Consider the following 27,688-nt stretch of genomic DNA (forward strand, 5'->3'; position numbering starts at 1 on the left):
TCCTTCACCAATTGGAAGGCAAAAATACTCATTACCCAATTGGACTTCAGCCAAACAGCCTTTCTCTTCCCATTTTCAATACTGTATGTACTCATAATAAGAAATGTTCAGAGAAAATTATAAAAAAAACATTGTTTTAATGTCCCAATGATTTTTCTCCAGGGTTACACACACAGTTATCTGGAGATTTTTTTTTGAAAAATATACTTTATTCATAAAATATCTGGAAGAACATTGCAAAACATTTCTAAATCACCATCATAAAAAGTACAATCAGATTCAACTTTTACACATGGATCACGAGGTGCATCAATACAATCAATGAATATTACAGTCATTTCAATATGGTCATTACAGACAATCAGACAATGGTATTGGAGTTATCAACATACATCATGTTGCACTCTGAGGTGCTTCAATACAATTATAATACAATTAGTATTCACTGCATACATTCATTGTGAGCTGTACAGCCTGAGGGGCTCTATACAATTCCCAGCCCTCAATGCACTATGGCAGAAAAGTCTTAGACAGCGACCTTTCCCCATTGCTCCTTTGCGGCGGCTGCCTCAAGCTTTAGTGCGTCCCTCAGCACGTAGTCCTGGACCTTGGAATGTGCCAGTCTGCAACACTAGATCGGGGACAACAATTTGCGCTAGAAGACCAACAAGTTTTGGACAGACCAAAGAGCATCTTTGACCGAGTTGATGATCCTCCAGCTGCAGTTGATGTTTGTCTCGGTGTGTGTCCCTGGGAACAGCTCGTACAGCACAGAGTCCCGTGTCACAGAACTGCTCGGGATGAACCTCGACAGAAACCACTGCATCTCTCTCCAGACCTTCTTTGCAAAGGCACAATCCACAAGGAGGTGAACAACGGTCTCGTCCCCACCACAGCCACCTCGAGGGAAACGTGCAGAGGGGGTGAGACTCCTGACGTGTTGGAAGATCTGACGGGGAGGGCCTTTCTCACCACCGGCCAAGCCACGTCTTGGTGCTTGTTGGAAAGTTCTGGCGATGAGGCATTCTGCCAAATGACTTTTGACAGTCTGCTCGGGGAACCATCCCACAGGATCCACCCTCTCCTTTTCCCACAGGGCCTCTAAGACGTTACGGGCCGACCACTGCCAGGGTTATCTTATCTGGAGATTGATCTTGAACTCCTGGAGTCTCCAGGCCAATCCTGGAGGGTTGGCAACTCCCTAAACTCTGGAATGACCCCTCTATCCTCCTTTAAGACGCTCCTTACACCTACCTCTTGGACTGAGCTTTTGGCTATTGCCTTATGTGACTTGGCGTCAAACATTGCTTCATAGCACTCCTGTGAAGTGCCTTGGGTAGTTTTGTTATGTTAAAGGTGCTATATAAATACAGGTTGTTGTTGCAGTTAAGCATTGATTGCTTGTGGGCTAGTTTTGGAATGCTGGGTGTGTACTTGTGTTCGATCACAGGGCTGCGAGCACAAGCCAGGCAGTCAATGCAACGCTGAACGTCTGTACCTTGCAGAGATTTTACACTGCGGCAGCTGTGTGACAGAGATGGGGCTATTTGGCATCAGGGCTTCCGAACTAGTTTCTGTGACTCATACTTCAATTGCCAAACTTTAGACTTTCCCCCCCCCCACCCACCGCAACGCTTCCAGTTTCCGTCCATCATGCAACAGTTGTAGGGGCGACGTTTTATCCCGTGTACTGGAAGGTAAACTTTTGCTTTAATTCTCGCATGTCAACAGACCCCACATGGTGCCGGAGGCGCGTTGAATTCCACAGTTTGGTTGAGAAGTTCATCGATGGCTACAGGTAGGTTTTTGCTCGGGCTGAAGCAGGAATATTGGCGTGGCCAGTCCCACAGAGTCAGAGGCGAAATGAATTGGGGGGGGTGGGGGGGTGGGATCAGCCGGTCAATGGGTTATTTAAAGTTTCGGGGTGATTCTTGCAAAGTTATTTTCCTTCATATGCAGACATAGCTGCAGTTGTTACAAGCCCGGCACTTAAGGGTGGAGGAGAATCTCTTTGACAGTCAAGTAAGCAATCGATTGCCTGTAAAAGGAGGAGATGAGAGTTGCGCTGGCGGGGAGGTCGGCGTAATTTCTTTGCACCCTGTTCAGTTGCACGTTCTGGTAATTGAGCCATCTGACCAATTTTTGGCGCAGAATGTCCGCGATATGGGAGATACATCTCTCTCTGTCTCTCTCTGTGTGTGATTAAGAACATGAGCACTCCTGTATTTGCAGGTCAGGGACACACTGGTGTAGACAGGAGCGGCCAGCTTTAGTTTGCATTGTAATTGCACGAAACTGCAAGTGAAATGTTGCTTTATTTATTTTTTCCACCCATGAAGAGATCTCGCGCTCCAGGGCCAGATTTGAGAAACTTTGGTCAATTTCACTCCCATCCTTCCTCCCTCCTCCCTCCCCGTCAAATTTTTGTCGCATCTCCTCTTGCGATGCGACAAAGTTGTGACGCCGCAAATTCTCGTATTTCAGACGCAGCAAAAATGCGACGTCCCGTCGGAGTGCAAATTGCAACTTAGTCGCCATCTTAAGCTCCCGTTTTGTCGGGGAGAGAGGCTGCCTCCTGCATGCTTTCCTGTAGGTGAAAGGGTTTCCCCCCCTCCCCATCTCCTCTTGTGCGGGCGGAGTTGCGCGGAAACAGCGATCGGCGGAGACAAATGGCTCAGGAGGAAGCCTTCCGCCGGCGCAAACTCAACTTCAACGACGACGAGACGGAAATTCTGATCCGCGAAGTGACACTGCACCAGGACCAGCTGTTTGGCCGGGGGGACACCAAATTGCCCCCCGGGGCCAAAAATAAGATCTGGCTCTCCATACTGGCCAAGGTCAACGCTGCATCCAAGTGCACCAGGGACATAGGGGACATTAAGAAGAGGTGGTATGACATGTGCCACCGGACGAAGGACAAAGTGATCAAATTGGCACGGGAGGCGATGCAGAGCGAGAGGATCGCCCAGCAGGAGACCCCGGTGGCTAGCCACGACCCGGCCAGCGCCAGCACCGGCAACGAGAGCAGCGAGCCCAGCACCAGCGGCGCCAGCCGGGATGGCAGCACGGGCAGAGCCGGGGGCCAGCCTGCCACCCCCGCCAGCCAGCAGAAGAAACCTGCGCCACCTCGCCCGGTGACGTGGCACGCCCGGCAGGTGCCTGTGCAGCCGCTGGCGGACCACCAGGCCGCGGTCCAGTGGCCGCCCGTGCTGCTGTTCACCCTGGGCCAGAATGCTACGCGGGTCAGCACCCAGCAGCCGCCCCCAGACCATCAAGCAAACAACGCCCTCGATGGTGAGTGGTCTCTATCCCTCCAGTTCATAGACACCGCTGTTCAACAAACCACACCTCCAAACTTCCACAATTAAGGTAGACACTAGATAAACTATCCTTGTACTTGGTCCAATCCTTGACAGACTAGAACGCAACAAAAAGTCATCACCGTATGGTTGTTGTATAGATCAGAGGTAGTCAAAGGACAGGCCACAGTCCAAATCTTGCAACATTTGTTTTCAATGGCCACAGAGATTTCCAGGTGCCCTGTGTCTTGCCAATTCTTTTTGAGAAATTCAAAGATTTCTTTTTCACTATCTCTTTTAAATTCTCTGCAGCAGCCACTATTTTCTCATCACAGAAGGCATCCATGCAACTTATTTGTCCTGGCCTGTGCCATTGCTTCTCCACAACAGGCTACTGGAGGGTGTGTGAGCAGTCCCAGCTTTGCAGAAGCAGTTCAATTGGAAACTTCTCTCTGGGGAATTACGTGCACACTGTGCTCCACTTCAGAGTACATAACTCACTGCACTGCCGATGTCAGTATAGCTTTTCAAAACTAACCTCTCTATTCTTCTCTTTTCCCCAGCTTGTTTCTATTTATCCACATCAAGTTTAAAACAAAGCCCAATCTCATTCTGCTCCATTTTCTTTGCACATACTGCTCTGCATATTATCCTGAGCTTTTAAATATAGTTTTACGAATAGCATCATGGAAAGAAGGGGAAAACTATAATAATGCAGCAAAGTACCTGATATTGCGGTCTATGTAATAAGAGAATATTTTAGTTGGGAAAGATGGATACTGAACACAAACTGTTTCCTACTTTTTGCTCAACAAATAAAATAAGGTATTGGGCCAGATTCTCCTGTCAAAGCAACTATGAGGCTAATGGCGCTCTCTGTGTTACTTATGCATAAATGGTATTGCATCTTCAGCCGAGGAAGAGATTGCAGTGAAATATCAATACCTGAAATAGTCATTTGGTAGTACAGAACTTGTATTACTGAAAAAAGAGACTTTTTTTGGTCGAAGCTTTTCACCTTGCACTCATCGGGACAATTCACAAGAAAATACAAATGTCTGGGGAAACAACATATTCACACTTTTTGAGAAGAGAGTGCTGATTGGCTGGCACATGGACTCTGGTAGAATTGGAGAATGCACCAATCAGTCAAGCTGCCTGGTTTAAATTTCAAACAATTCTTGACAGTTAACTGTCAGTCACCATCCACTGGTGCATTCTCCATGGAAATGCTTCTACCAGTTAGAGTCCGCTTGCCAACCAATCAGAACTCCCTTCTCATACAGTATAAATTTGTTGTTTCCCCAGACATTGGTATTTTTTTGCGAATTGTCCTGATGAGCGCAAGACAAAAAGCCTTGACTAAAAATGTCTATTTTCTTTAGCAATACTTGATATCTGAAAGTTGGTGTTAAGAGTTGTGCCATTCACCGTTAGCTTCAGAAAAAGTGTCCTGCTGTCTGCCTCACCATTGACATGCAGCAGATATGAACTTTAGCTCACCACAGAAAGCTAAGTCTTGTCACTACAAATGTAAGTACCATTTTAATGATGTAAAAATGAATTACTGCCAATCTTTTCCCCCTCTCTGTCCCTGATTTGACATGGAATTCACTCACTCTAATTTACACTTCCTTCTTAGTCCTAGTACTGTTTATATAGCAATCTTTCAGTCTGATTTGGTTAAGGAGATACACAGTTGATTGCTCTGTTCAGTCAGGTCTTGTCATGCCCATATTCCTTTGCTGCGACATTATTAACTCACACTTTCATTATTTGGCGACAATCTTCTAAAACCTAAAAATGCACAAGCGAGTCTAACTAATGGCAGATGCCATTAGCTGCCTTGCTACAGCAGAATCTGGGCCAAATAAGGATAACTATTTGCTAAATGCTTGAATCCTGGGCTTGCATTTTGGGGCAATCATATGGACTTCAAAAAAAAATGCACTGACTACCTCTGAATAAGGATGGTGTGCATGCTAGGGGACAGTGTCTTTTCATGTTCACATTATATGTCCAACAGAAACCACTGTTGAAGTGAAACAGGAAGACATTGGTCCAAACTTTGATGGGGATTATTCTTCACCTGACATTGTATCGGCACGGACCCTTCAAGAAGAAAGTCTGTTCCAGCCTCGAAGGAAAAGGGTACATAAGCAAATTTCCGAGGAAGAACTGTTGGGTATCCAGGAACAACACAACGTGCTACTCGGGGATGGCAACGAGGAGTTGCATGGCATCAGACAGGAATTGAGAGAGCTCCGGGGTGATCTCCAAGAATTAGCTGCAGGCATCAGGCAACCCCTGGAGAGGCTAGCAGATTGTATGCAGGCTCTCCTCCCACTGTTACAGCATCCACCTTGTCCTCGAATGATGGAGATGACTGACTCGTTCACACAGCCAGATGAAGGAGAAACTGCGGAGTCTGGCGAGCCACTGTCCCACAGTCGACGGAGTGGGCGTAAGACATGTAAACGACCAAAGCTGGATGTGTAATCGGTTTGTCTTAGACCGGTGGATTTTTGTTTCTTTCATTTCCATGTTTGGTTGGGTCAAGTATTGTGCGTTTCTAGTTGACTGCACACCCTATCTAATGATTCCTGAAAGTAAGTGTTTGACACTTGGTTCTGTTATTACAAGGATTTTAGGAAAACATAATGGTGGGAGTGTAAAATTTTCATGCTGTCTGCACTTGAACTCTGAAAAAGAAACAACATTACAGCTATATTTTAGATTGTGACTCCTGGACTGTCTGCATGGGATATTTTGGGCTTGGTGAATTGCGGGTCTGCTCACTTGTGTTAATGGTCCTGATTAATTTGAGGTGACGAATTAAGTTTATCACTTAAGTAAGATATTGCCAACACATTAAAGCACTTTGGATAATGTGTCTTTTTCTATAGTGTATTGGTACCAAAATGCTAAATATGGCTAGTAACAATACTGATAAAATGAAATGCTAGTGATTTTGCGCAATTTTTAATGTAGTTTATATGGTAAAGTTGATCTGGAATGGCGTTTGTGTTTGTCGTGGGAACGACAGCTATGTGAATGTTTCTGAAACAGGTAAGTTAACATCCTGGAGCTGGAGAGGGGAAATAGAGGGTGAATAAATATAAAAAATTAAATTAACATTCGGATACTTTCATTACACAAGCTAAGAACAAGGCCCCTGGATAATGAGCATCACTGTAGACTTGTTTTAATTCAGCTTGTTAAAGAAGCAATTTTAAAACTTTTACTGGCCATAGCCTACCAAATGATGCTATTGGCTTGATTTAACCCAAATATTGACATTTTAACATCATTTTGGATTTAGTTTGGCAATATTTAACTATATTTATGAGAAATCAGAACTTTGGAGTAAGCTAACTGAAAAATAAGCATCCTGACCTTAAATTTAGAAATGCTTTCACCAATTATCAAACACTCACCAAAAAGTACCATTAATCAAATGCACTGATATTCCTAGCTGTGTCTGAGATGTCTTTTTCGGACCAGGCTAACAGTTACTTTGACCTGTTTCTTTCAGCTCTGCAAAGATTGAATTAACTGAAGCAAATGAAACTTCTGGTGTAATTTCTGTTTATTTTTACCAAGGAAAACATTGTCAAAACGTTGTAATAAAAACAGGAAATGCTGAAAATATTCAGCAGGTCAGGCAGCGTCTGTGGAGAGAGAAACAGAGTTAACATTTCAGGTCTCTGACATTTCAGAAGAAATGTTGGAACATTTGTAAATATATTCCACAAGAAATAACTTGAATTTTTGGTTTACTTTTATTTAGGATTGCAGCATTTTGAAAACCTAAGGCACCATACTATATTTCCCAGATATTAGTGAATATTGCTTTTTTAGTATTTCCAAGAGAAAACAAGAGTTCAGTTACCAGTCTCAGCTTAGCCTTGCTTTTGGTTCTGATGGATAAAAATCTACTTCTCATGAGCCAGCAGTTCCTTTGCGAGGAATTGATCATTTCAATGGTCCTGCCCCATGGAACTCACTTCTTGCTATCTTGACTCCATTCTCTCTCCCCTTGTCCCGTCCCTTCCCACCTACATCCGTGATTTCTCTGACACCCTACATCATATCAACAATTTCAAGTTCCCTGGCCCCAACCGCCTCCTCTTCACCATGGACGTCCAATCCCTCTACACCTCCATCCCCCACCGGGATGGTCTGATGGCTCTCTGCTTCTTCCTCGAACAGAGGCCCGAACAATCCCCATCCACCACTACTCTCCTCCGTCTGGCTGAACTTGTTCTCACACTGAACAATTTCTCCTTAAACTCCTCTCACTTCCTACAAATAAAAGGTGTGGATATGGGTACCCGCATGGGCCCCAGTTATGCCTGTCTCTTTATGGGGTATGTGGAATATTCCTTGTTCCAGTCCTACTCTGGTCCCCTCCCACAATTCTTTCTCCGATACATCGATGATTGCTTCGGTGCTGCTTCATGCTCTCGTCTGGACCTGGAAAAATTTATTAATTTTGCTTCCAATTTCCAACCCTCCATCACTTTCACATGGTCCATCTCTGACACTTCCCTTCCCTTCCTTGACCTCTCTGTCTCAATTTCTGGTGATAGATTGTCCACCAATATCCATTACAAGCCTACTGACTCCCACAGCTACCTCGGCTACAGCTCCTCACACCCCGCTTCCTGTAAGGACTCCACCCCATTCTCTCAGTTCCTTCACCTCCGTCGCATCTGTTCTGATGATGCTACTTTCAAAAACAGTTCCTCTGACATGTCTTCCTTCTTCCTTAACCAAGGTTTTCCACCCACGGTGGTTGACAGGGCCCTCAACCGTATCCAGCCCATCTCTCGCGCATCCGCACTCACACCTTCCTCTCCCTCCCAGAAACATGATAGGGTCCCTCTTGTCCTCACTTATCACCCCACCAGCCTCCGCATTCAAAGAATCATCCTCTGCTATTTCCGCCAACTCCAGCATGATGCCACCACCAAACACATCTTCCCTTCACCCCCCCTGGCGGCATTCCGCAGGGATCATTCCCTCCAGGACACCCTGGTCCACTCCTCATCACCTCCTATACCTCAACCCCCTCCCACGGCACCTTCCCATGCACCCACAGAAGGTGCAACACCTGCCCCTTTACTTCCCCTCTCCTCACCGTCCAAGGGCCCAAACACTCCTTTCAAGTGAAGCAGCATTTCACTTGCACTTCCCTCAATTTAGTCTACAGCATTCGTTGCTCCCAATGCGGTTTCCTCTACATTGGAGAAACCAAACGCAGACTGGGTGACCGCTTTGCAGAACACCTTCGGTCTGTCTGCAAGCATGACCCAGACCTCCCTGTCGCTTGCCATTTCAACACTCCACCCTGCTCTCATGCCCACATGTCTGTCTTTGGCCTGCTGCATTGCTCTAGTGAAGCTCAACGCAAACTGGAGGAACAGCATCTCATCTTCCGACTAGGCACTTTACAGCCTTCTGGACTGAATATTGAGTTCAACAATTTTAGATCATGAACTCTCCTCCATCCCCAACCCCTTTCCGATCCCCCCCTTTTTTTCCAATAATTTATATAGATTTTTCTTTTCCCACCTATTACCATTATTTTTAAATGTATTTCCATCCATTGTTTTATCTCTACCTTTTAGCCTATTTTAATTCCTTCACCCCACCCCCACTAGGGCTATCTGTACCTTGCTTGTCCTGCTTTCTACCCTGAATTAGCACATTCCTTAGATAATATCACCACCTTCAACACCTTTTTGTCCTTTTGTCTATGACATCTTTTGTCTATCTCCACCTATCACCGGCCCTTTATCCAGTTCTACCTGTCCCACCACCCTCTTAAACCAGCTTATATTTCACCTCTCTTTTATTTTTGCTTAGTTCTGTTGAAGAGTCATACGGACTTGAAACGTTAACTGTGTTCCTCTCCGCAGATGCTGCCAGACCTGCTGAGTTTTTCCAGGTATTTTTATTTTTATTTTTGTATTGATAATTTCATGTTGGGGAGAGCAAAGACTAAATTTCTGACATTATAGTGAAAAAGCTAAAAGTAATATTGTGAAGGAGACCATTTTTACAAGTTGTCACTTTAAATTATACACTAAAACCAAGACTAAATTGAACTTAAAACAAAAACAGAATTACCTGGAAAAACTCAGCAGGTCTGGCAGCATCGGCGGAGAAGAAAAGAGTTGACGTTTCGAGTCCTCATGACCCTTCAGCAGAACTGAGTAAAGTTAGGAGGGGGGTGAAATATAAGCTGGTTTAAGGTGGGACGGGGGGAGAGAAGTTTTGGGGTGGGGGGGGGGGTGGTAGTAGGGACAAGCAAGCAGTGATAGGAGCAGATAATCAAAAGATGTCACAGACAAAGGAACAAAGAGGTGTTACAGGTGGTGATATTATCTAAGAGAATGTGCTAATTAAGAATGGATGGCAGGACACTCAATGTACAGCTCTAGTGGGGGTGGGGTGGAAAGACTGACAGGGCATTACAGGTATAGATTTAAAAATAATGGAAATAGGTGGGAAAAGAAAAATCGATATAAATTATTGGAAAAAACAAAAGGGAGGGGGAATAAACGGAAAGAGGGTGGGGATGGAGGAGGGAGTTCAAGATCTAAAGTTGTTGAATTCAATATTCAGTCCGGAAGACTGTAAAGTGCCTAGTCGGAAGATGAGGTGCTGTTCCTCCAGTTCAACGCAAACCCCACTAGAGCTGTACCTTGAGTGTCCTGCCATCCATTCTTAATGAGCACATTCTCTTAGATAATATCACCACCTTTAACACCTCTTTGTTCCTTTGTCTGTGACATCTTTTGATTATCTGCTCCTATCACTGCTTTCTTGTCCCTACCCCAACCCCCACCAACCCCCCACCTTAAACCAGCTTATATTTCACCCCTCTCCCAACTTTACTCAGTTCTGCTGAAGGATCATGAGGACTCGAAACGTCAACTCTTCTCCGCCGATGCTGCCAGACCTGCTGAGTTTTTCCAGGTAATTCTGTTTTTGTTTTGGATTTCCAGCATCCGCAGTAGTTTTTTTGTTTTTAACTAAATTGAACTTGTAGGTTAAATCCTATTCAGTTCCTGAATTATAAAATCTCTCCTTATTAGTACCGGTCCTATATGCCTGAGCAATGCAGCAATCCTAAGCAAGTGTTCAGTGGTTGTGCCTCTGTTTCAAGGGTGCACCAGCCTTTTGTAATGGTATTAATTGAGAACCAAGCTACAGTGATTGGTTGATTTAGGGATTCAAATTCTTATGCTTTAGCCGTGATCACATTTGTCATCGCTTCCTTATTGTGTATCATAACTATAACAACAACCATTTTACAAATTACATTGAATTATCCACTGAAATTGAGGTTAAATTGAAACTAAGAAAACAAAATATAAGAAACATATAAGATCCTGAGGGGTCTTGACAGGGTGGATGTGGAGAGGGTGTTTCCTCTTGTGGCAGAAGCTAGAACTAGGGATCACTGTTTAAAAATAAGGGGCAATCCATTTAAATCAGAGATCAGGCAAAATTTTTTTCTGAGGGTTGTGAGTCTTTGGAACTGTCTTCCTGAAAAGGCAGTGGAGGCAGAGTCTTTGAATATTTTCAAGGCAGAGGTGGATTGATTCTTGGTAAGCAAGGAGGTGATAGGTTATCGGAGTAGGCGAGGTGCAGATTTTAGGTTACTATCAGATCAGCCATGATGTTATTAAATGGAGGAGGAGACTCGAGGGGCCGAATGGCCTATTCCTGCTCCTTGTTCAAATGTTCGTAAAATACTGCAGATGCTGGAAACCTGAAATAGAAACAAACAATGCTGAGAATGCTCAGCAGGTCTGGCAACAACTATGGAGAGAGAAACAGAGTTAACATTTCGGGTCAATGACTTTACATCTGTTGTTGTTTAACTTCAGCTACCTAGGCCCTAAGCTTTGGAATTCCCTCCCTAAAACTTCTCTGCCCCTCTTTCCTCCTTTTAAGACCCTACTACTTTGACCAAGCATTTGGTCAGCTGCCCTAATATCTCCTCATGTGGCTCAGTGTCAAATATTATTTGATAATGCTCCAGTGAAGTGCCTTTGGATGTTCTATCTTGTTACAGGCACTGAATAAATGCAAGTTGTTGTTATAGTACCAGATCAAGCTATTGATATGTATTGTCTCATTGGAACATGGCGTTTATCATTGGTGTCCCAGTTAATTAACATCTTGTAATAAGAAAAGAGCATTCCATAAAAGTTATGAGACCGAATCTACCATGTATCAAGATGGTGTGACCAAAAGATAGTTTTACTGAAAAAAAACTGCATTTTACTGTGTATGTTATTGTGTTGTGCAATATCTCAGTTGAGTAGCTACTCTGTTTTCTACCATTTAACTGCAAAACGATGACTCTTTAAACAATGTCTAGATAGAGTAACTCAAAACACATACTTTGCTCATTTTGGAGAGATTTTTTTGTTGATTTTTGTTATACTTTGTCCATATTGTCCACCATTTGCCACTTGAGAAAATGATCAACACTTGGTCACTGCCAACGCCGTTGTGTAGCTGGCCACCGGGAGATGCAGGGTAACCCAAATTCATGATTTTTTCTTTCTCCATAGTTTTTTTTGAAGCACCTTTCCTCAGCAAAACCTATTATAAACCAGACGCTTGATGTGGGCCACATGATGCAAGTAATGGAACGATTTCCATTGCTGTTTGTAATTCAGTCACAAAGGTATGCAGAGAATGTGATACAGTGGATGGTATAATTAATACAATATTGCAGACCCTAGTCAGGCTGTCTTAAAAAAAAAGATGCAAAAAAAATCTTTGTTTTGCCACTGCTGAACCATTTTTAAGAAGGTTTCCCTTTGAAAACCAAATAGTTTTACATTCAGTGTATTCCCCGTCAGTGCTAACCAGCTTTAAAAGTTTAGGGTGAGAAATTGGGATCATATGTGTCCAGTTTTATGTGCTGCAAGTGCCCATAAGAGCTCCAAAATGTCACTGCAGTGTGTGTACCCTTCTGGTGGAAAAATGTGGCAGACACCATATTGGTGAGAGTGATCACTCTCTCTCTCTCTCTCTCACACACACACACACTCACACACCACAAAAAGTATGCAGAGCAGGCATTTCGTAAAATCAGTCGCCATGCAAAGCTCACGTGATGCCACTTTGGAACATGACGTTTCAGCTAATACCCTCTCGTAACATCGTACAGCTGAACATGTGTTTAGTACCAGAAAGGAACCCACCAGCACTATTTAAATACATCATCGACTACCTGCAGGTCAGTATCTGGTTGATTTTCTTCTGATTCTTGCCTTGATTCTTTAAGTGTTTGGCACTTTGTACAGTTGTTTAAAGTTACAAAAACCTACTGGAAGTGGTGAGGCAGGTTCTGAAGGAGTTTGTGCTGACTTCAAGGTTTCTGCGAGGTTGCTCCTAGACTCGTACTAGGAGACCTTCCCTTTGGAATGCAGCATGATTTGGAGAATGATCGGAGAGGACATGCAGAGCAGGACAAGCTACTGGTGTTGCATGTCAACTCTGTCCGATACCAGAATCGAAAGGGATTCCACTCCCTCAACGGGCAGACGGGTTAATGGCCAGTATCTAGACAGCATTCATTTTGTGGCAGTCTACTGTTCCGGCGCCATTTGAACCACAACGCCACAGGAGACCAATGGGTGGCTACTGACCGACAAGGGCTACTCACTAACGACATGGTTGATGACTCCAATGTGCAACTCCGAGTGCACTTGATTCCATTGGGCCTCCCCCATGGAGCTGACAAGGGTTACCTGCCGGTTCTCTGACCGGTAGGCTAGTTTTCCGTTCCCTCGACAGAATCCTGGACTACTTGTGTGAGATTGTGAGCATGTGAGTGTTAGCTATGAGTCCTGATTCATGCAAATTATTGGTAGGTGAGTCATGGAGGTGTGGTGAGTTGCACAGTGTCTAAGGCTAGTGTCGCACTTGGTTGGATATGGTATTTAAAGATTCCTTCACTTGCCTTGATCACTCCTGTAATGTTATTGGACTACCTGCGGCACAGCATCCAGGCCCTCGTGGCTATCCTGCTGGCACTGGTCTCCATGGCTATGTGCTCCCACTGTCTTCTCGGCATTTGCCTGAAGGGCCTCTTGACGCCTTGTAGAGACTGGACATCTCTCCTCCTTTCCAACTCCTTCACCAAGGTCTCCAGTGCAGGGTCCAAAATCCTCGCAGCCTGATCTCTCCCATGTGCCATTTTATAATGTCTCCCAGGTCTGATTCACTTCCTGCATGACTGCCAGCACCTGCTTCAGCCACAATGCACCCCCCCCTTTAAAAGGGGCAGGGAAGCTTTAGATGGTGCTAGCCTCTTGCAATATTGGCTCGCTGCTGATGCGTCTAGCCCATCAGCAGTGTGGTTAGTGCTGGCTGAACGCTGAAATCATTAAAATGAACGGGCAGCATGAAATTGGTGTGCTTCCTGCCTCATCATCAGTGGGTATAGTTAATCCCATATTGTGACCTTAGTGCCCTTGTTTAAGTGCTGTTGAATTTAGCCCCTCTGTAGACTCCATTTAACAGTTCCTGGAATTCACCTTGTCCAATAAATTTCTCATCTTCTGCTGCAGGTGGCTGTGTTTCTTGAGCCTGAAGATGATCAGTAAACCATGGAGCAACATAGGTTTGGATCTGTTATTCTCTACAGAAGGGTAGTTATTGTACCATAGTGGAATGCCAGGCAAAGATAAGGTAGTTCCCCAAAGTAAAGGAAGGGCAGAAAATACCAAGTCAATCACAACTTATGAAGCAACCTTCTGATGAAGTGGGACTTGCAAATGTTTGGAAGAAGATCATGACCAGCAGATGTGAGGAGCTTCAGAAGAATGGAGGAGAATTAATTTAAAATGGGGAAGGGAATTAAATACTAATAATGTTATATACTATGTGGTTTTATCATTTCATGTAACAATGGCACAAAATTGAAGTACATAGGATGATCATTTTTCAGATAGTCAACTATAGTATGACCATAACACCAATAAAGGCAATTTATATTCCAGCAGCATTATTGAAAAGAAATGTAATGAAAAGAAATAATGACTAAGACATTGATATGTTTACAACGTAATTTTAGACTGAGATGAATCTCACAATTGTTATTTGACAAGGGTATAGATAGGGAACAATGTGAGCTTATAAGTAATGAGAACAGAAAATGCTGGAAATACTCAGTGGGTCAGGCAGCTTCTGTGGTGAGTGAAATGTTAACACTTTTTTTTCTCTCTCCACAAAAGCTGCCTGACCTGCTCAGCATTTCCATTTTTATTTCAGATTACCAGCATCCGTAATATTTTGCTTTTGTATTAGTGATTTTGTAACTTTTTTTTGATGATCGCAGCAAGCAATTACAATAATGTGTTAAGAATCTTTCAGTATGATTTTTGTTACATCCTTAAGTCCACATGAACCTTTCTTTATCCGAAATGACAAGCCGTTAAGTGGTCTGAGCTGATGTTTGAGTCCCCCCTCCCCACCCCCGACCGCCACCTTTTTCCCATCAGAAGACACCCTATATCTTAAACCAAAATCTGTAGCTTAGACAACATAATCTTTGTGGATAGGAAAGATCAAGAAAATGATCATTCTTATTTTTTTGGTTATCATCAGCACCTCTAGAAAAACTACACAGCTTTTGAGTTTGTATTCTTTTCTACATTTTACCAATTATGTGCCAGATATCGCCTGCTGCACAGTCTGAAAGCAGTTTTTTAATTATTAATAATATCAAAGTATTAATTTGATGCTAATGATTGTAGCGCTAATCCTCAGCACTAATTTGCATGGCAGATTTTTGGAGGGGGCTGTTGTTATTTCCCAAGAAAAAATACTGATGCACTATGAAAAAAGAACAAGTAGAAATGCAGAAGAAAAATCTCAAATTTAAATTTGGGCTCTGATGCACAAGGTTTGATTATAATGTCTTTGTGCACATGTATAATCTTGTGCAAGCTGCCTTTAACTTTTTTGCTGTTGATTTATTAATTTCTGCAGTAATGCAGAGCAGTTATCTGCACTTTTAAAAAAATTAATTTATGGGATGTGGGCTTCTCTGGCTGGGCCAGCATTTATTGCCCATCCCTAGTTGCCCTTGAGAAGGTGGTGGTAAGTTGCTGCCTTGAGCCGCTGCAGTCCATATGGTGTAGGTACACCCACAGTGCTGTTAGGAAGGGAGTTCCAGGATTTTGACCCAGCAACAGTGAAGGAACGGTGATATAGTTCCAAATCAGGATGGTGAGTGGCTTGGATAGAACTTCCAGGTGGTGGTATCTCCCATGTCTCTGCTGCCCTTGTCCTTTTAGGTGGTAGCGGTTTGAAAGGTGTTGCCAAAGAAGTTTTGGTGAGTTGCTGCAGTGTATCTTGTAGATGGTGTACACTGCCACTGTGTCGGTGGGTGGTGTGAATGTTTAAGGTGATGGATGGGGCGCCGATCAAGCAGGCTGCTTTAGCCTCAGCCTTTAGCTGTTGAGCTTCTTGAGTGTTGTGGGAACTGCACTCATCCAGGCAAGCAGAGAGTATTCCATCACACTCCTTGTGCCTTGTAGATGGTGGACAGGCTGTGGGAAGTTAGGAGGTGAGTTACTCGCCAGAGATTTCTCAACCTCTGACCTGCTCTTGTAGCCACAGTATTTACATGGCTAGTCCAGTTCAGATTCTGGTCACTGGTAACCCCCAGGATGTTGTTAGTGGGGGGATTCAGCGATGCTAATGCCATTGAATGTCATGGGGCGATGGTTATATTTCTTTCTTATTGGAGATGGTTATTGCCTGGCACTTGTATGGCGAGAATATTACCTGGAGTTGGTGAATGGGCTCCTGATCAAGCAAACTACTTTGTCCTGATGGTATTAAGCTGCTTGAATGTTATTGCAGCTGTACCCATCCAGATATGTGGAGAGTATTTCATCACACTAATCCAACCCTCGGGAGTTTATGTTGTTTCTTATGCCAGTAAGATTAGCTTGGCATGCCCATGTGTTTTGTTCCTTTTAAGATGGTGTTAAGAAATTACCCTTTCTGCCTCCAATTCTTCTTGGGCGTAAAGTTGAAAATCTGTGAAAGCTGTAGGGATTTGTAGTGTCTCGTGAGTAGAATAGCCAGCTTGTCTGTCCCATTAGTAATCGAGGTATGTGAAAGGGAGAAAATATTTTCTACCCTCTCACACTTGTCATCTATCTGGTGACTTGTGATATGATACAGTTCTACAGGTAATGGCACACCTTCAGTTAAATAAAAGCAAAATACTGCAGATGCTGGAAATCTGAAACAGAAAAACAGAAAATGCTGGAAAAACTCAACAGGTCTAACAGCGTCTGTGGAGAAAAAGACGAGTTAACATTTCGAATCTGTATGATTTCTTCAGGGCACACTTTCAGTACTCTGACTATTCTTAAAGGCAAGAAAACTAGCATCTGCCTGATTTACAAGTAAACAGGTAGATTTGGGCGTTTATCCAGTGACCCATGGGGGAGGGAGGAGGATATTGTAAATTATAAAATAGGCTATTTATAGTTATTAAATGGCACCAATGCTCACTGACTGAGAAAAAAACCACTTCACTATTAGTTAATATTTAATAGTTAATTAGTTAATAGTTAATATTTTAGGTCTATGATCTTTCGTCAGAACTGGAAAAAGTTAGCAATATAAAGTTTTTAAGCAAGGCAGGGATAGGGTGGGGAGGTGGAAGGCAGGAGAGATTAAATGACAATAGGGGGATGGCGCTGGGACAAGTAAAGGAACAAAAGATGGGGCTAGAGGAAGTGTAAAGGAGAATAGCAGAATCATGATTAACAGCTGCCACCCAAAAAAGGGGGGCAGAGGTTGACTCTGAAAAGCTGCCAAGTGCCTAATTGAAAGATGAGGTGCTGTTCGTTGAGTTTACATTGAGCTTCATTAAAACACTAGGAGGCTGAGAACAGAGAAGTCAGAGTGGGAGTTCGGCAGAGAATTAAAATGACATGCACCTGGAAACTTGTGGTCAAGCTTGAAGACTGAACATAGGCGTTTCACAATGCAGCCACCCAATCTGCGTTTGGTCTCTCCAATGTAGAGGAGACTGCATCATGAGCAGCGAATGCAATGTCCTAAATTGAAAGAAGTACAGGTATATTGCTGTTTCGCCCAGAAGGGGCCCCGGACGCTGAGAAGGGAGGAGGTAAAAGGGAAGGCTTTGCATTTCTTGTGCTTGCATGGGAAGGGGAGAGGATGATGGAGTGGACCAGGGTGTCATGGAGGGAACAGTCCTTTTGGAATGCTGAGAGAGATGGGGAGGGGCAGATGTGTTTGGTGCTGGCATTACGCTGGAGGTGGTGGAAATTGTGGATGATGATTTGTTGAAAGTGGAGGCTAGTGGGCAGAAGGTGAGGACAAGGGAATCCCTATCATGGATATGGGAGGATGGGGAAAGGGTGAGAGCACAAGTACATCTGTTCTGCCAATGTCACCTTTCATACCAACACGCCACATATATCTTCCTCTTTCCTCAACCTAGGATACCCTTCCACCATGGCAGACAGAACTCCACATTCATCCTATTTCACACACTTTTGCTCTCACCCCTTTTCTGAGTAGCCGCATTAATGTTTTTACATCAAGGCCTCCGCTTTGAAATACTGACTATCATGGTTAATACTGAACCCAGGGGCTTGTCACAATTCAATCTGAGCCTGTGTAGAATCTCCCATCATGCGTTAGCTAGATTACTTGTGTCAGTAGTAGCATATTATCCCATAACTGGAAGGTGTATTTTTTCAAAGTTTCTCAAGACTATTTTAAAACAGAACAAAGTTTTGCCTGTTAAATATTTAGCTCTGAGACTGCTGACCAGTCTTTCCTACCTTATCAGGAATTCTAAAAGAAAGGGGATATTGGAAGTAAATAGAAAGGTTTTGATTATCATCATCATATTTTGGTGTTGATATGTTACACTCACCAATCTAATAATTGGATTTAATTAATCACAGCTTTGTATCTAGATATGGCATGTGAACAAAATGCAATGTTCCTATATTGTGCATTCCTCACCTTCCAGACTGTTCATTCACTTCCTCAGCCATCTATCACTTTTCCCCAGTATTTACTCTGCATTTCCAAGTTACCCATTATCATAAGTCATTTGCTCTCAGCAGCCATTAACTTAAATTCTTGCCACTGAATGCCCCCAGCTCAAATACTACTCCAGTCCAGCCAAGTACCTCTTTACTTGCACCCCACCCCACCGCCACAACTATTTGCTGTCTCTTCATTGCTCACCCATTCTCTCTCATGTGCCCACTTACTCCCTAGATTTTCATTTATTCCTCCCTTGTAAAGTGCTGTGCCTTCAGTTGCCTAGGCCCCCAGCTCTGGAATACCCTCCCTACACATCTGCCTCACTTTCTTCCTTTAAGACACCCTATGATACCTATCTCCTTGACCAAGTCCTTGGTCATCTCACCTAATATCTCCTTATGTGGCTCCGTATCATATTTTGTTTTATAATGCTCTGGTGAAGGGCCTTGGGATGTTTCATTCTATTAAAGCCTCCTATATAATTATGAGTAACAGTTGCTGTCACTATTTATCTGAATTGCTCAACGTTTTTATTATTCATTCATGGAATGTGGTTGTCGCTGGCCTGGACCTAATTGCCCTTGAGGAGGTGTTGGTGAGCTGCCTTCCTGAACTGCTGTGGTGTAGGTACACCCATGGTGCTGTTAGGGAGGGAGTTCCAGGAATTTGACCCGGCGACAGTGAAGGAACGGCGATATATTTCCAAGTCAGGATGATGAGTGGCTTGGAGGGGAACTTCCAAGTAGTGGTATTCCCATGTGTCTGCTGCCTTTGTCCTTCTAGATGGTGGTGGTTGAGAGTTTGGAAGTTGCTGTTGAAGGAACGTTGGTGAGTTGCTGCAGTGCATCATGTAGATGGTACACACTGCTGCTACTGTGCTTTGGTGGTGGAGGGAGTGAATGTTTGTTGATGTGGTGCCAATCAGTGGGCTGCTTTGTCTTGGATGGTGTCGAGCTTCTTGAGTGTTGTGGGAGCTGCACTCATCCGGGCAAGTTGAGGGTATTTCATCACACTCCTGACTTGTGCCTTGTAGATGGTGGACAGGCTTTGGGGAGTCAGGAGGTGAGTTACTCTCATCAAGATTCCTAACCTCTGACCTGCTCTTGTAGCCACAGTATTTATATGGCTAGTCCATTTCAGTTTCTGGTCAGTGGTAACCCCTAGGATGTTGATAGTGGGGGATTCAGCAATGCTAATGCCATTGAATGTCAAGGGTCAATGGTTAGATTCTCTCTTGTTGGAGATGGGCATTGCTTGCACTTGTGTGGCATGAATGTTACTTGCCAGTCCAATCCTGGATATTATCCAGGTCTTGCTGTATTTGGACATGGACTTCTTCAGTATCTGAGGAGCCATGAATGGTGCTGAACATTTTGAAATATCAGCGAACATCCCCACTTCTGACGTTATGATGGAAGGAATGTCATTGATGAAGCAGCTGAAGATGGTTAGGCCTAGGACATTACCAGAGGAACTCTGCAGTGATGTCCTGGAACTGAGATGATTGACCTCCCAACAACCACAACCATCTTCCTTTGTGCTAGGTATGACTCCAACCAGTGGAGAGTTTACCCCGATTCCCATTGACTCCAGCTTTGCTAGGGCTCCTTGATGCCACACTCGGTCAAATGCTGCCTTGATGTCAAGGGCAGTCACTCTTGCCACACCTCTGGAGTTCAGCTGTTTTGTCTATGTTTGAACCAAAGCTGTAATCAGGAGCTGAGTGATCCTGGTGGAACCCAAACTGAGCGTCAATGAGCAGGTTATTGCGAAGCAAGTTCTGCTTGATAGAAGGGGTCATCAACAATGCTATCACTTTACTGATGATCGAGAGTAAACTGATGGGCTGGTAATTGATTGGGTTGGATTTGTCCTGTTTTTTGTGTACAGGACACACCTGGGCAATTTTCCACATTGCCAGTAGATGCCAGTGCTATAGCTGTATTGGAACAGCTTGGCTAGGGGTGCGGCAAGTTCTGGAGCACAAGTCTTCAGGACTATTGCCAGAATATGGCCAGCACGAACACGATAGGCCAAAGGGCCTGTTTCGGTGCTGTCTAACTCTATGACTCTAATATTGTCAGGGCCCATAGCCTTTGCAGTATCCAGTGCCTTTAGCCATTTCTTGCTATCACGTGGAGTGAATCGAATTGGCTGAAGACTGGCATCTATGATGCTGGGGACCTCCAGAGGAGGCCAAGATGGATCATCTACTCAGCAATTCTGGCTGAAGATTGTAGCAAATGCTTCAGCCTTATCTTTTGCACTGCTGTGCTGGGCGCTCACATCATTGAGGATGGGGATAATTTGTGGAGCCTTCTCCTCCAGTGAGTTGTTTAATTGTCCACCACCATTCACAGCTGGATGTGGTAGCACTACAGAACTTGGATCTGTTGTGGAACCACTTAGCTCTGTCTAACGCTTGCTGCTTTTGCTGTTTAGCACACAAGTAGTCCTATGTTGTAGCTTCACCAGGTTGACACCTCATTTTTTGATATGCCTGATGCTGCTCCTGGCATGCCCTCCTGCACTCTTCATTGAACCAGGGCTGATTCCCTGGCTTGATGGTAATGGTAGAGTGGGGGATATGCCAGGCTATGAGGTTGCAGATTGTGGTTGGGTACAATTCTGCTGATGCTGATTGCCCACAGCATCTCATGGTTGCCTGATCTCAAGTTGCTATATCTGTTCGAAATCTATCCCATATTGCATGGGGTTAGTGCCACACAAGGTGGGAGCTATCCTCAATGTGAAGATGGAACTTTGTCTCCACAACGGACAGTATCAGTAGGGGTGACCACAGCACAATCATGGATAAATGCATCTGTGGTGGGCAGGTTGCTGAGGATGAGGATGTTTCTCTCTCTTGTACAACAGACCCAGTCTAGCAGTTACATCCTTTAGGACTCAACGAACTCAGTGTGTACAGGTGCTACTGAGCCACTCTTGCTGATGGACATTGAAGTCCCCCACCCAGGGTACATTCTGTACGCTTGCCATCCTCAGTGCTCCCTCCAAGTGGTGTTCAACATGGAGTACTGATGCATCAGCTGAAGGAGCTGGTGGGGGCAGGGCAGTGACCGTAATCAGCAGGAGGTTTCCAAGCCCTTGTTTGACCTGATGCCATGAGACTTCATGGGGTCCAGAGTCAATGTTGAGGACTCCAAGGGCAACTTTCTCCCAATTGTATATCACTGTGCCACCACCTCTGCTGGGTCAAGACATAACCAAGGATGGTGATGTCTAGGACATGATCTGTAAGATATGATTCCATGTGTAAGATTATGGAAAGCTATGTGAGGCAGGACTCCCAATTTTGCAGAAGTCCCCAGATGTCAGTAACAAGGACACAGGGTCAACAGGGCTCGGCTTGCCATTTCTGGTGGCTAGGTTAATGTCGGGTGGCCTGTCCCATTCCTTGTTGGCTTTTCAGTGGTTTGATACAACTTGAGTGGCTTGTTAAGCCATTTCCAAGTCAACCACATTACTATGTGGTCTGGGGTCACATCTGGGCTCTGGGCCAGCTGGAATAGGGAAGATGGCATTAGTGAATCAACATGGTCATAATTCCACCATTTGCCATGGTGGGATTCGAACCCAGGTCCCCACAGCATTACTTTGTATCGCTGGATTACTAGTCCAGTGACAATACCACTATGCCATCGGGGCTATTTACTCTCCCAGTCTCCTTAAACTGCTTCTGCACCTTGAACGGAATCCTGAACGTACCTGTTCACTCATTTACAGCAATGTCACTAAAATTCACTGCCTTTTAAAACACACGACTTTCCATGGGCTGGTGCAAAACAACCTTCAAATGCTAGGTTGTTGGAGTTACCCCGTGAAGCTGACAAGCACATTCCAAACTGGGTAAAGCCCCTGATCAAACAACAGTTCAATCGGACCACTTCAACTTGCGCTGGATTTAAATAAATTGCATTTTCTGGTCTTGAAAAGGTACAGGTTAGTTTAAACACAGTCCCGCCTTAACAGCAGAATAATACATTTTGCATTATTTAATAGACCTGTAGCTCATAAAGCAGGAAAACTATCCATTTTACTGAGAGCAACATTTTGGGAGTCGGCTGGTAGGTATATATTTTTTTTAAAATGCTGTTTGCAATAACATCTCAGGGGTGTAACCTACTCTTCCTGAGCAATAACATTTGATATTTTTTTTTAAATGTGTAGATTTTTAAGTCATAAACGTTTTGATTTTTTTTTTGAACGTTCTTGCGATGCAAATAACAAACAAAAAAAAGCCTTCAGGAAAAGATGCTTGCTCCAAAACTCGGTTGGCGTGATTTCAGCAAAGACGGGAGATATAAATTGGGAGTTATAAAGTGATTACACGTATACATTTCCGACTGTAGTTTAACCACACCCCCCCCCCCCCCCCTCTTTCTCAGTTGTGATTAATGTTAAGCTGCCAGGGTTTTTGAGTTCCCCTGTTCTGTACAGTACTACTGGCAATGTTTGAGCTCTCAAACAACCGCCGCCTACAGAGAGATACTGACAGCGAAGAATAAGAGACACGTTTCTGGTCCAGGAGAGAGAAGAAAATAAGGTGCTTTGCAGAAAGAGCGGCGGTCGGTGGGTAGTGAAGAAGCATAGGGCAAAAAAAAGACAAAAGACACTCCGCGAGCAGGCACAGGAGATAGGTAACTGCATTCACCCGACAGTCGATGATTTTTTTTTTGGAGGGGGTGGGGGAAACAAGGGACAAACTCAGTGACCTCTTTGTTTTGCAGCCAGATTTGCAACGGGGAGGGTGAAAAGTTTTCCCCAAGGGCTGGCTGCAAGCAGCTCCTGGCGCCGGCGGTCGCGAGCGCCGAACAAAAGCGGCCCCTGGCAACCGCGGCCGGGGAGAGAGTGGGGTGACCCCTGGCAACCGCGGCCGGGGAGAGAGTGGGGTGACCCCTGGCAACCGCGGCCGGGGACCGGGACCAGTCGCTCAGTTTGTGGGGCGGGGGAGCCGGAGCCGCCGCCGCCACCACCAGCAGCGCCCGATTCCTTGTGAGTCAGATGGGAAGGGGGGGGAAGAGAAGGCCCCGGCTCCTCGCCTCCCCGCCTCTCTCCCCGGGTGGTGAGGGAAGGTCCCCCCCCCCCGGGGGGAGGGGGGGCTCTGCTCGGTGTGCCCGAAGGCTGTAAAGGCGGCCGCTGTTTTCACCGGCACCGGGGGCTGCTGAAAACGCCTACCAGGCCGCAAAGCCCCGGCCTGAAGTTAAGAGTCTGCCGGCAGCCACCACACCATAGTGGCAGCAACACACTCGACTGTGCTAATATTAGAACTTTGTGCTTAACTTTAGGGTAAATAGTGAGTATTTTGTCTGCTTCTATATTCACTCCACCCCCCCCCCCCCAAAAAAAAGTGTGGTCAGGAATCTAGGTGGTATAATTTCAAGTTTTTAGTGTGATTCTTATGTTATTTTGTAGGTTCTATGGTTGAAATGGAATGAAGTTAATTCCACATGCTCTTCCTTTCAAATATGTCAAAGCAGCTAAAAATCTAGGGCGAATAAATACATGTAGTTTTTTTTTTGGTTTTGTCTGTCTTTGATGTGTTTATCAAGTAGGGAAACTTTTTGAATTATGTATATGTGTTTGTGTGCATGTGTTCGTTCAACGACTTGCATTTATATATAACTCCTTGAACATAGCCAAGTGGTCCACTTCATAAAAGCAATTAACGAACAAAAGTTTGGCGCTTAGCCACAGAGAGGGATATTGGGACAAGTGAGTTGTGAAGAGTTTCCTAAAGGAGGAGGTTTAAGGAGGGAATTCCAAACATTAGGGCCTTGGCTCCTTAAAGGAATGGCTGCCAATGGCAGAGCAAAGAAAATCAGAGATGTGCAAGGGGCCAGAATTGGAGATTTCAGGATTAAGGAGGGGCAAGGGTTTTGAACGCAAAAGATGAGAATTTTAAGATTGAGATGTTGCCAGTGTAGGTCATCAAGCACAGTGACAGAATTGACAGGACTTGGTGCAAGTTAGGTTAAGGGCAGCAGGGCTTTGTATAGTGCGAGGTGTATAGCTGTACGGTGGTAATTTAGTAATAGAAGTACTAGTTTTAGCACTCGTGCAAAACAGTGGTTCAAATCGCAGATCTAACAATGTTTTCATCAAGATTGATATTCAAGATTAGATTATTATTAGAAATTTAAATATGTGTATGCTAGTTTCCTTAGTATTTGGAGTTCAAGGACAATAGGATATATGTTTTTTTTTAAAACCATTTCCTTTCCTGTTTTCTCTGTTTAATATGACAGCTTGTACTGAGTATATTCTAAGGGGACTGGGATTCCTTCAGTAACTTGCTCAAGCGGTCTCTGAGAGTGAACCAGGAAGCCTTGTTGCGTTTTCCCTTGCTCCCCCCTTAAGGTGCATAGGGCAATTGTGTATTGTTCTTGCTACCAGGCCACAGATCGGCACAAGACAGAATAAGCCTGGTCGACCTCTGGCTCTGGGCTGCATTTATCCACTGAAACATTTAGAGGGGCAACTTCTTGCAGGATACTTAAATTAGTTTGGGTGAAGGCTTTAAGTAATATTCTGGTCTGCAGTCGCAGATCAATTGAAAGGGGTTGAAATCACTCAGCGTGCTTTTGGTGAGAGACAGGTATAAAATTAATTTATCCACTATTTTACCAAACTGTTTGGAATAGGTTAATGTCTTCAAAGTAAGTGGCAGAGGATTTTTATTCAAATATATTCATAACTACTATTAGTGATTTCAACCCAGTAATTTGTATAATTTTAAAAAAAAACTTTCATTTATATAGCATCCTTTATGACCCCAGGCCTTCAAAAGCCTTTGGAGTCAGTGAGGTGTAATATAAGGAAGCACAGCAAAGGGATTAATGCCTGGATAATTTGTTGTAGTAAAGAGGATAAATATTGACCAGAATACTAATAAAATGCCCCTCTTTTCCAATAGCGATTAAAGACTTTTTTTGTGCCCATCTGAGAGGGCATGTAGAGTTTCTGTTTAACATCTCACCTGAAAGACTCTGCCTCCGACAATGAAGTACTTCCTCACTGTAAATCCAGATTGCGTGCTTTGTGGGATTTGAGCCCATAACTTTCAGACTTTGAGGTGAGAGTGCTTTCACTGAGCTAAGGCTGACACCAAATAGAAACAAAATACTTGCATTCATATTGTTCCTTAAGATGTCCAGAAGTGCTTCAAATGAAGCGTGGTCACTGCTGTAATCACAGAATGGTTACAGCATAGAAGTAGGCCATTCAGCCTGTTGTCTGTGATGGTTCTCCTAAGGATCCCAATTTATCTAGTGCCATTACCCCACTTTCTTCCCGTCGCCCTGTGCATTCTTCCTTTTCAGAGAATAATCCAATTCCCTCTTCAATGCCTTGATTGAAGCTGCATTCGCCACACTGTCAGGCACTGCATTCCAGATCCTAACCACTTGCTATGTGTAAAAGTTTTTTCTCATGTTGCCGTTGTTTCTTTTACCAATTACTTTAAATCTATGCCCTCTTGTTCTTGATCTTTTCACCATTAGGAATAGTTCCTCTCTATCTACTCTATCGAGACCCCTCATGATTTTGTATGCTCTATCAAATCTCCTCTCAAAACAGTATCAACCTCTCCAATCTATCTAGATAACAGAAGTTCCTATCCCTGGAACTATTTTTATGAATCTTTTCTCCAATCTATCTAATGCCTTCACATCTTTCCTAAAGTGTAGCGCCTAGAACAGGACACACTACTCCTGTTGAGGCTGAACCAGTGTTCTGTATAAATTTAACATAACCCCCTTGCTTTTGTACGCTCTGCCCCTATGGATGCCTAGGATGCTGTATTCTTTATTAACCACTCTCTCAATCTGTCCTGCCACCCTCAATGACTTATGCACATAAGCACGTGGGTCACTTTGCTCCCGTACCCACTTTAGAGTTGTATCCTTTATTTTATATTTTCTGTCTGCGTTCTTCTTATCAAAAAGAAACGCTTCATGCTTCTTTGTGTTAAACTTCATTTGCCACTTGTCCGCCCATTTTAATGTAGCTCTGTTTCTCTCTCCACGATTGCTACCTGACCTGACTATTTCCAGCATTTTCTGTTAGCATTTCGGATTTCCAGCTACTGTAGTATTTTGCTTGTATAAATGCAGCAGCCAGTTGTGCACAGTAAGATTCCCCAAACATTGATACCAGACAGTACTCAAAGAAGTATTCTTATGATTCAAATGCAGTCGCTTTGCCAGTTTTCCTTTATTGTATGTAATAACTGGTAGAGAAGTAGAGCTGGATGTAATCGCCATACAAGTGAAAATTGACCCTGTGTCTTAATACAACAGCTCCCAGGGACAGCATGTAGATGAGGAATAAGAGGGGGAGCAAGAATGGAATATTGGCATAATTCAGAACTGTCTTAGTGTGGGCAGAAAGGGAATTGTTGGAGAGGTACTGGCTCTGTTGAGAAAGGAAGTGGATTAAGGGCTTGCCAAACCATTGACTCCAAGACAGTGGTGTTGAACTGAGGATCCTTCGCCCTATGCTTCTGCTTTTTATTGTCCCCCCAGCCAGTGAAAGAGGTGCTTGTTTTCTGTGCCTCTTTGTGACTTGGTGAAAGTTGGGTTGAAGTGTGAAGTTTTCATTCAGAGTTCTCACGATACAGTAAGGTTTAGAGATGCTCACACCACTGAAGCTGCACAACCTTGCTTTGGAAAGTAATACTGTCTCTTTTTTGGATTGAAACAATGATATCAAGGGACTGGATGGCAGAGTAGATCAGTGACCTTATTTGCAGCCCTAAGATATAGTTTTGAATGCAGCCAAAACTTTTTGGATGAAATTTTCTTTGCTAGCTCTAATAGTGCCGTGTGAAATTTATTTCCGCCTAGTTTTTAATGATGTTTGGTACACAGCAGAACTCAACACAACTTTAATTGTGATAATTGGTAATCTCACTTATCCCATGAGGTTGGTTTGTGTACAGATATTTTCTTTTTTGATTATTTGTTCCTAGGACGTGGGCACCATTTGTTGCCCTGCCCTTGAGAAGGTGGTGGTGAGCTGCCTTCTTGAAACACTGCAGTCCATTTGGTGTAGGTACACCCACAGTGCTGTTCCATTTATTATGAGGGCAATAGATTTTCTTATTTTGAGATTTAGCTTAATGCATGTCAACACAGTAACAATGCTCTGCTTTGACTCGTGTGTCCTTCCTGTGGATTTATTTAGAGACTACCACTTGTGATCAATAACATTCTGGGCTGATGGGGGAAAAATGAAAATCCAGTTTTCCTCCAAATGGACAGAAGAAAATTAGCAAG

At 44.0% G+C, this 27,688-nt stretch overlaps 2 protein-coding genes across 5 annotated transcripts in view; both read left to right on the forward strand.

Annotated features, from left to right (window-relative positions):
• The first annotated feature begins 2,496 nt into the window (after positions 1 to 2,496).
• On the forward strand, positions 2,497 to 6,190 carry LOC144691018 (uncharacterized). Its single transcript, XM_078559013.1, has 2 exons — positions 2,497 to 3,294; positions 5,326 to 6,190. The coding sequence occupies exons 1-2, from the start codon at positions 2,670 to 2,672 to the stop codon at positions 5,796 to 5,798; spliced, it is 1,098 nt and encodes a 365-aa protein (XP_078415139.1). The 5' UTR covers positions 2,497 to 2,669; the 3' UTR covers positions 5,799 to 6,190.
• Positions 6,191 to 18,190: 12,000 nt separating this feature from the next.
• The window catches only part of zc3h7a (zinc finger CCCH-type containing 7A), a 90,195-nt gene continuing 80,697 nt past the window's right edge, over positions 18,191 to 27,688 (forward strand). Inside the window, exon 1 of one of the 4 annotated variants that reach the window (XM_078559012.1) lies at positions 18,191 to 18,211. The gene's annotated coding sequence lies outside the window, so the exon portion shown is untranslated. Of the gene's footprint in view, positions 18,212 to 22,875; positions 22,957 to 23,000; positions 23,051 to 23,652; positions 23,707 to 27,688 lie in introns of those variants that run through there. The other 3 variants (XM_078559008.1, XM_078559011.1, XM_078559009.1) reach the window with 3 other exon arrangements.

The sequence above is a fragment of the Cetorhinus maximus genome, chromosome 15, assembly GCF_964194155.1.
Source record: "Cetorhinus maximus chromosome 15, sCetMax3.hap1.1, whole genome shotgun sequence".
Lineage (NCBI taxonomy): Eukaryota > Metazoa > Chordata > Chondrichthyes > Lamniformes > Cetorhinidae > Cetorhinus > Cetorhinus maximus.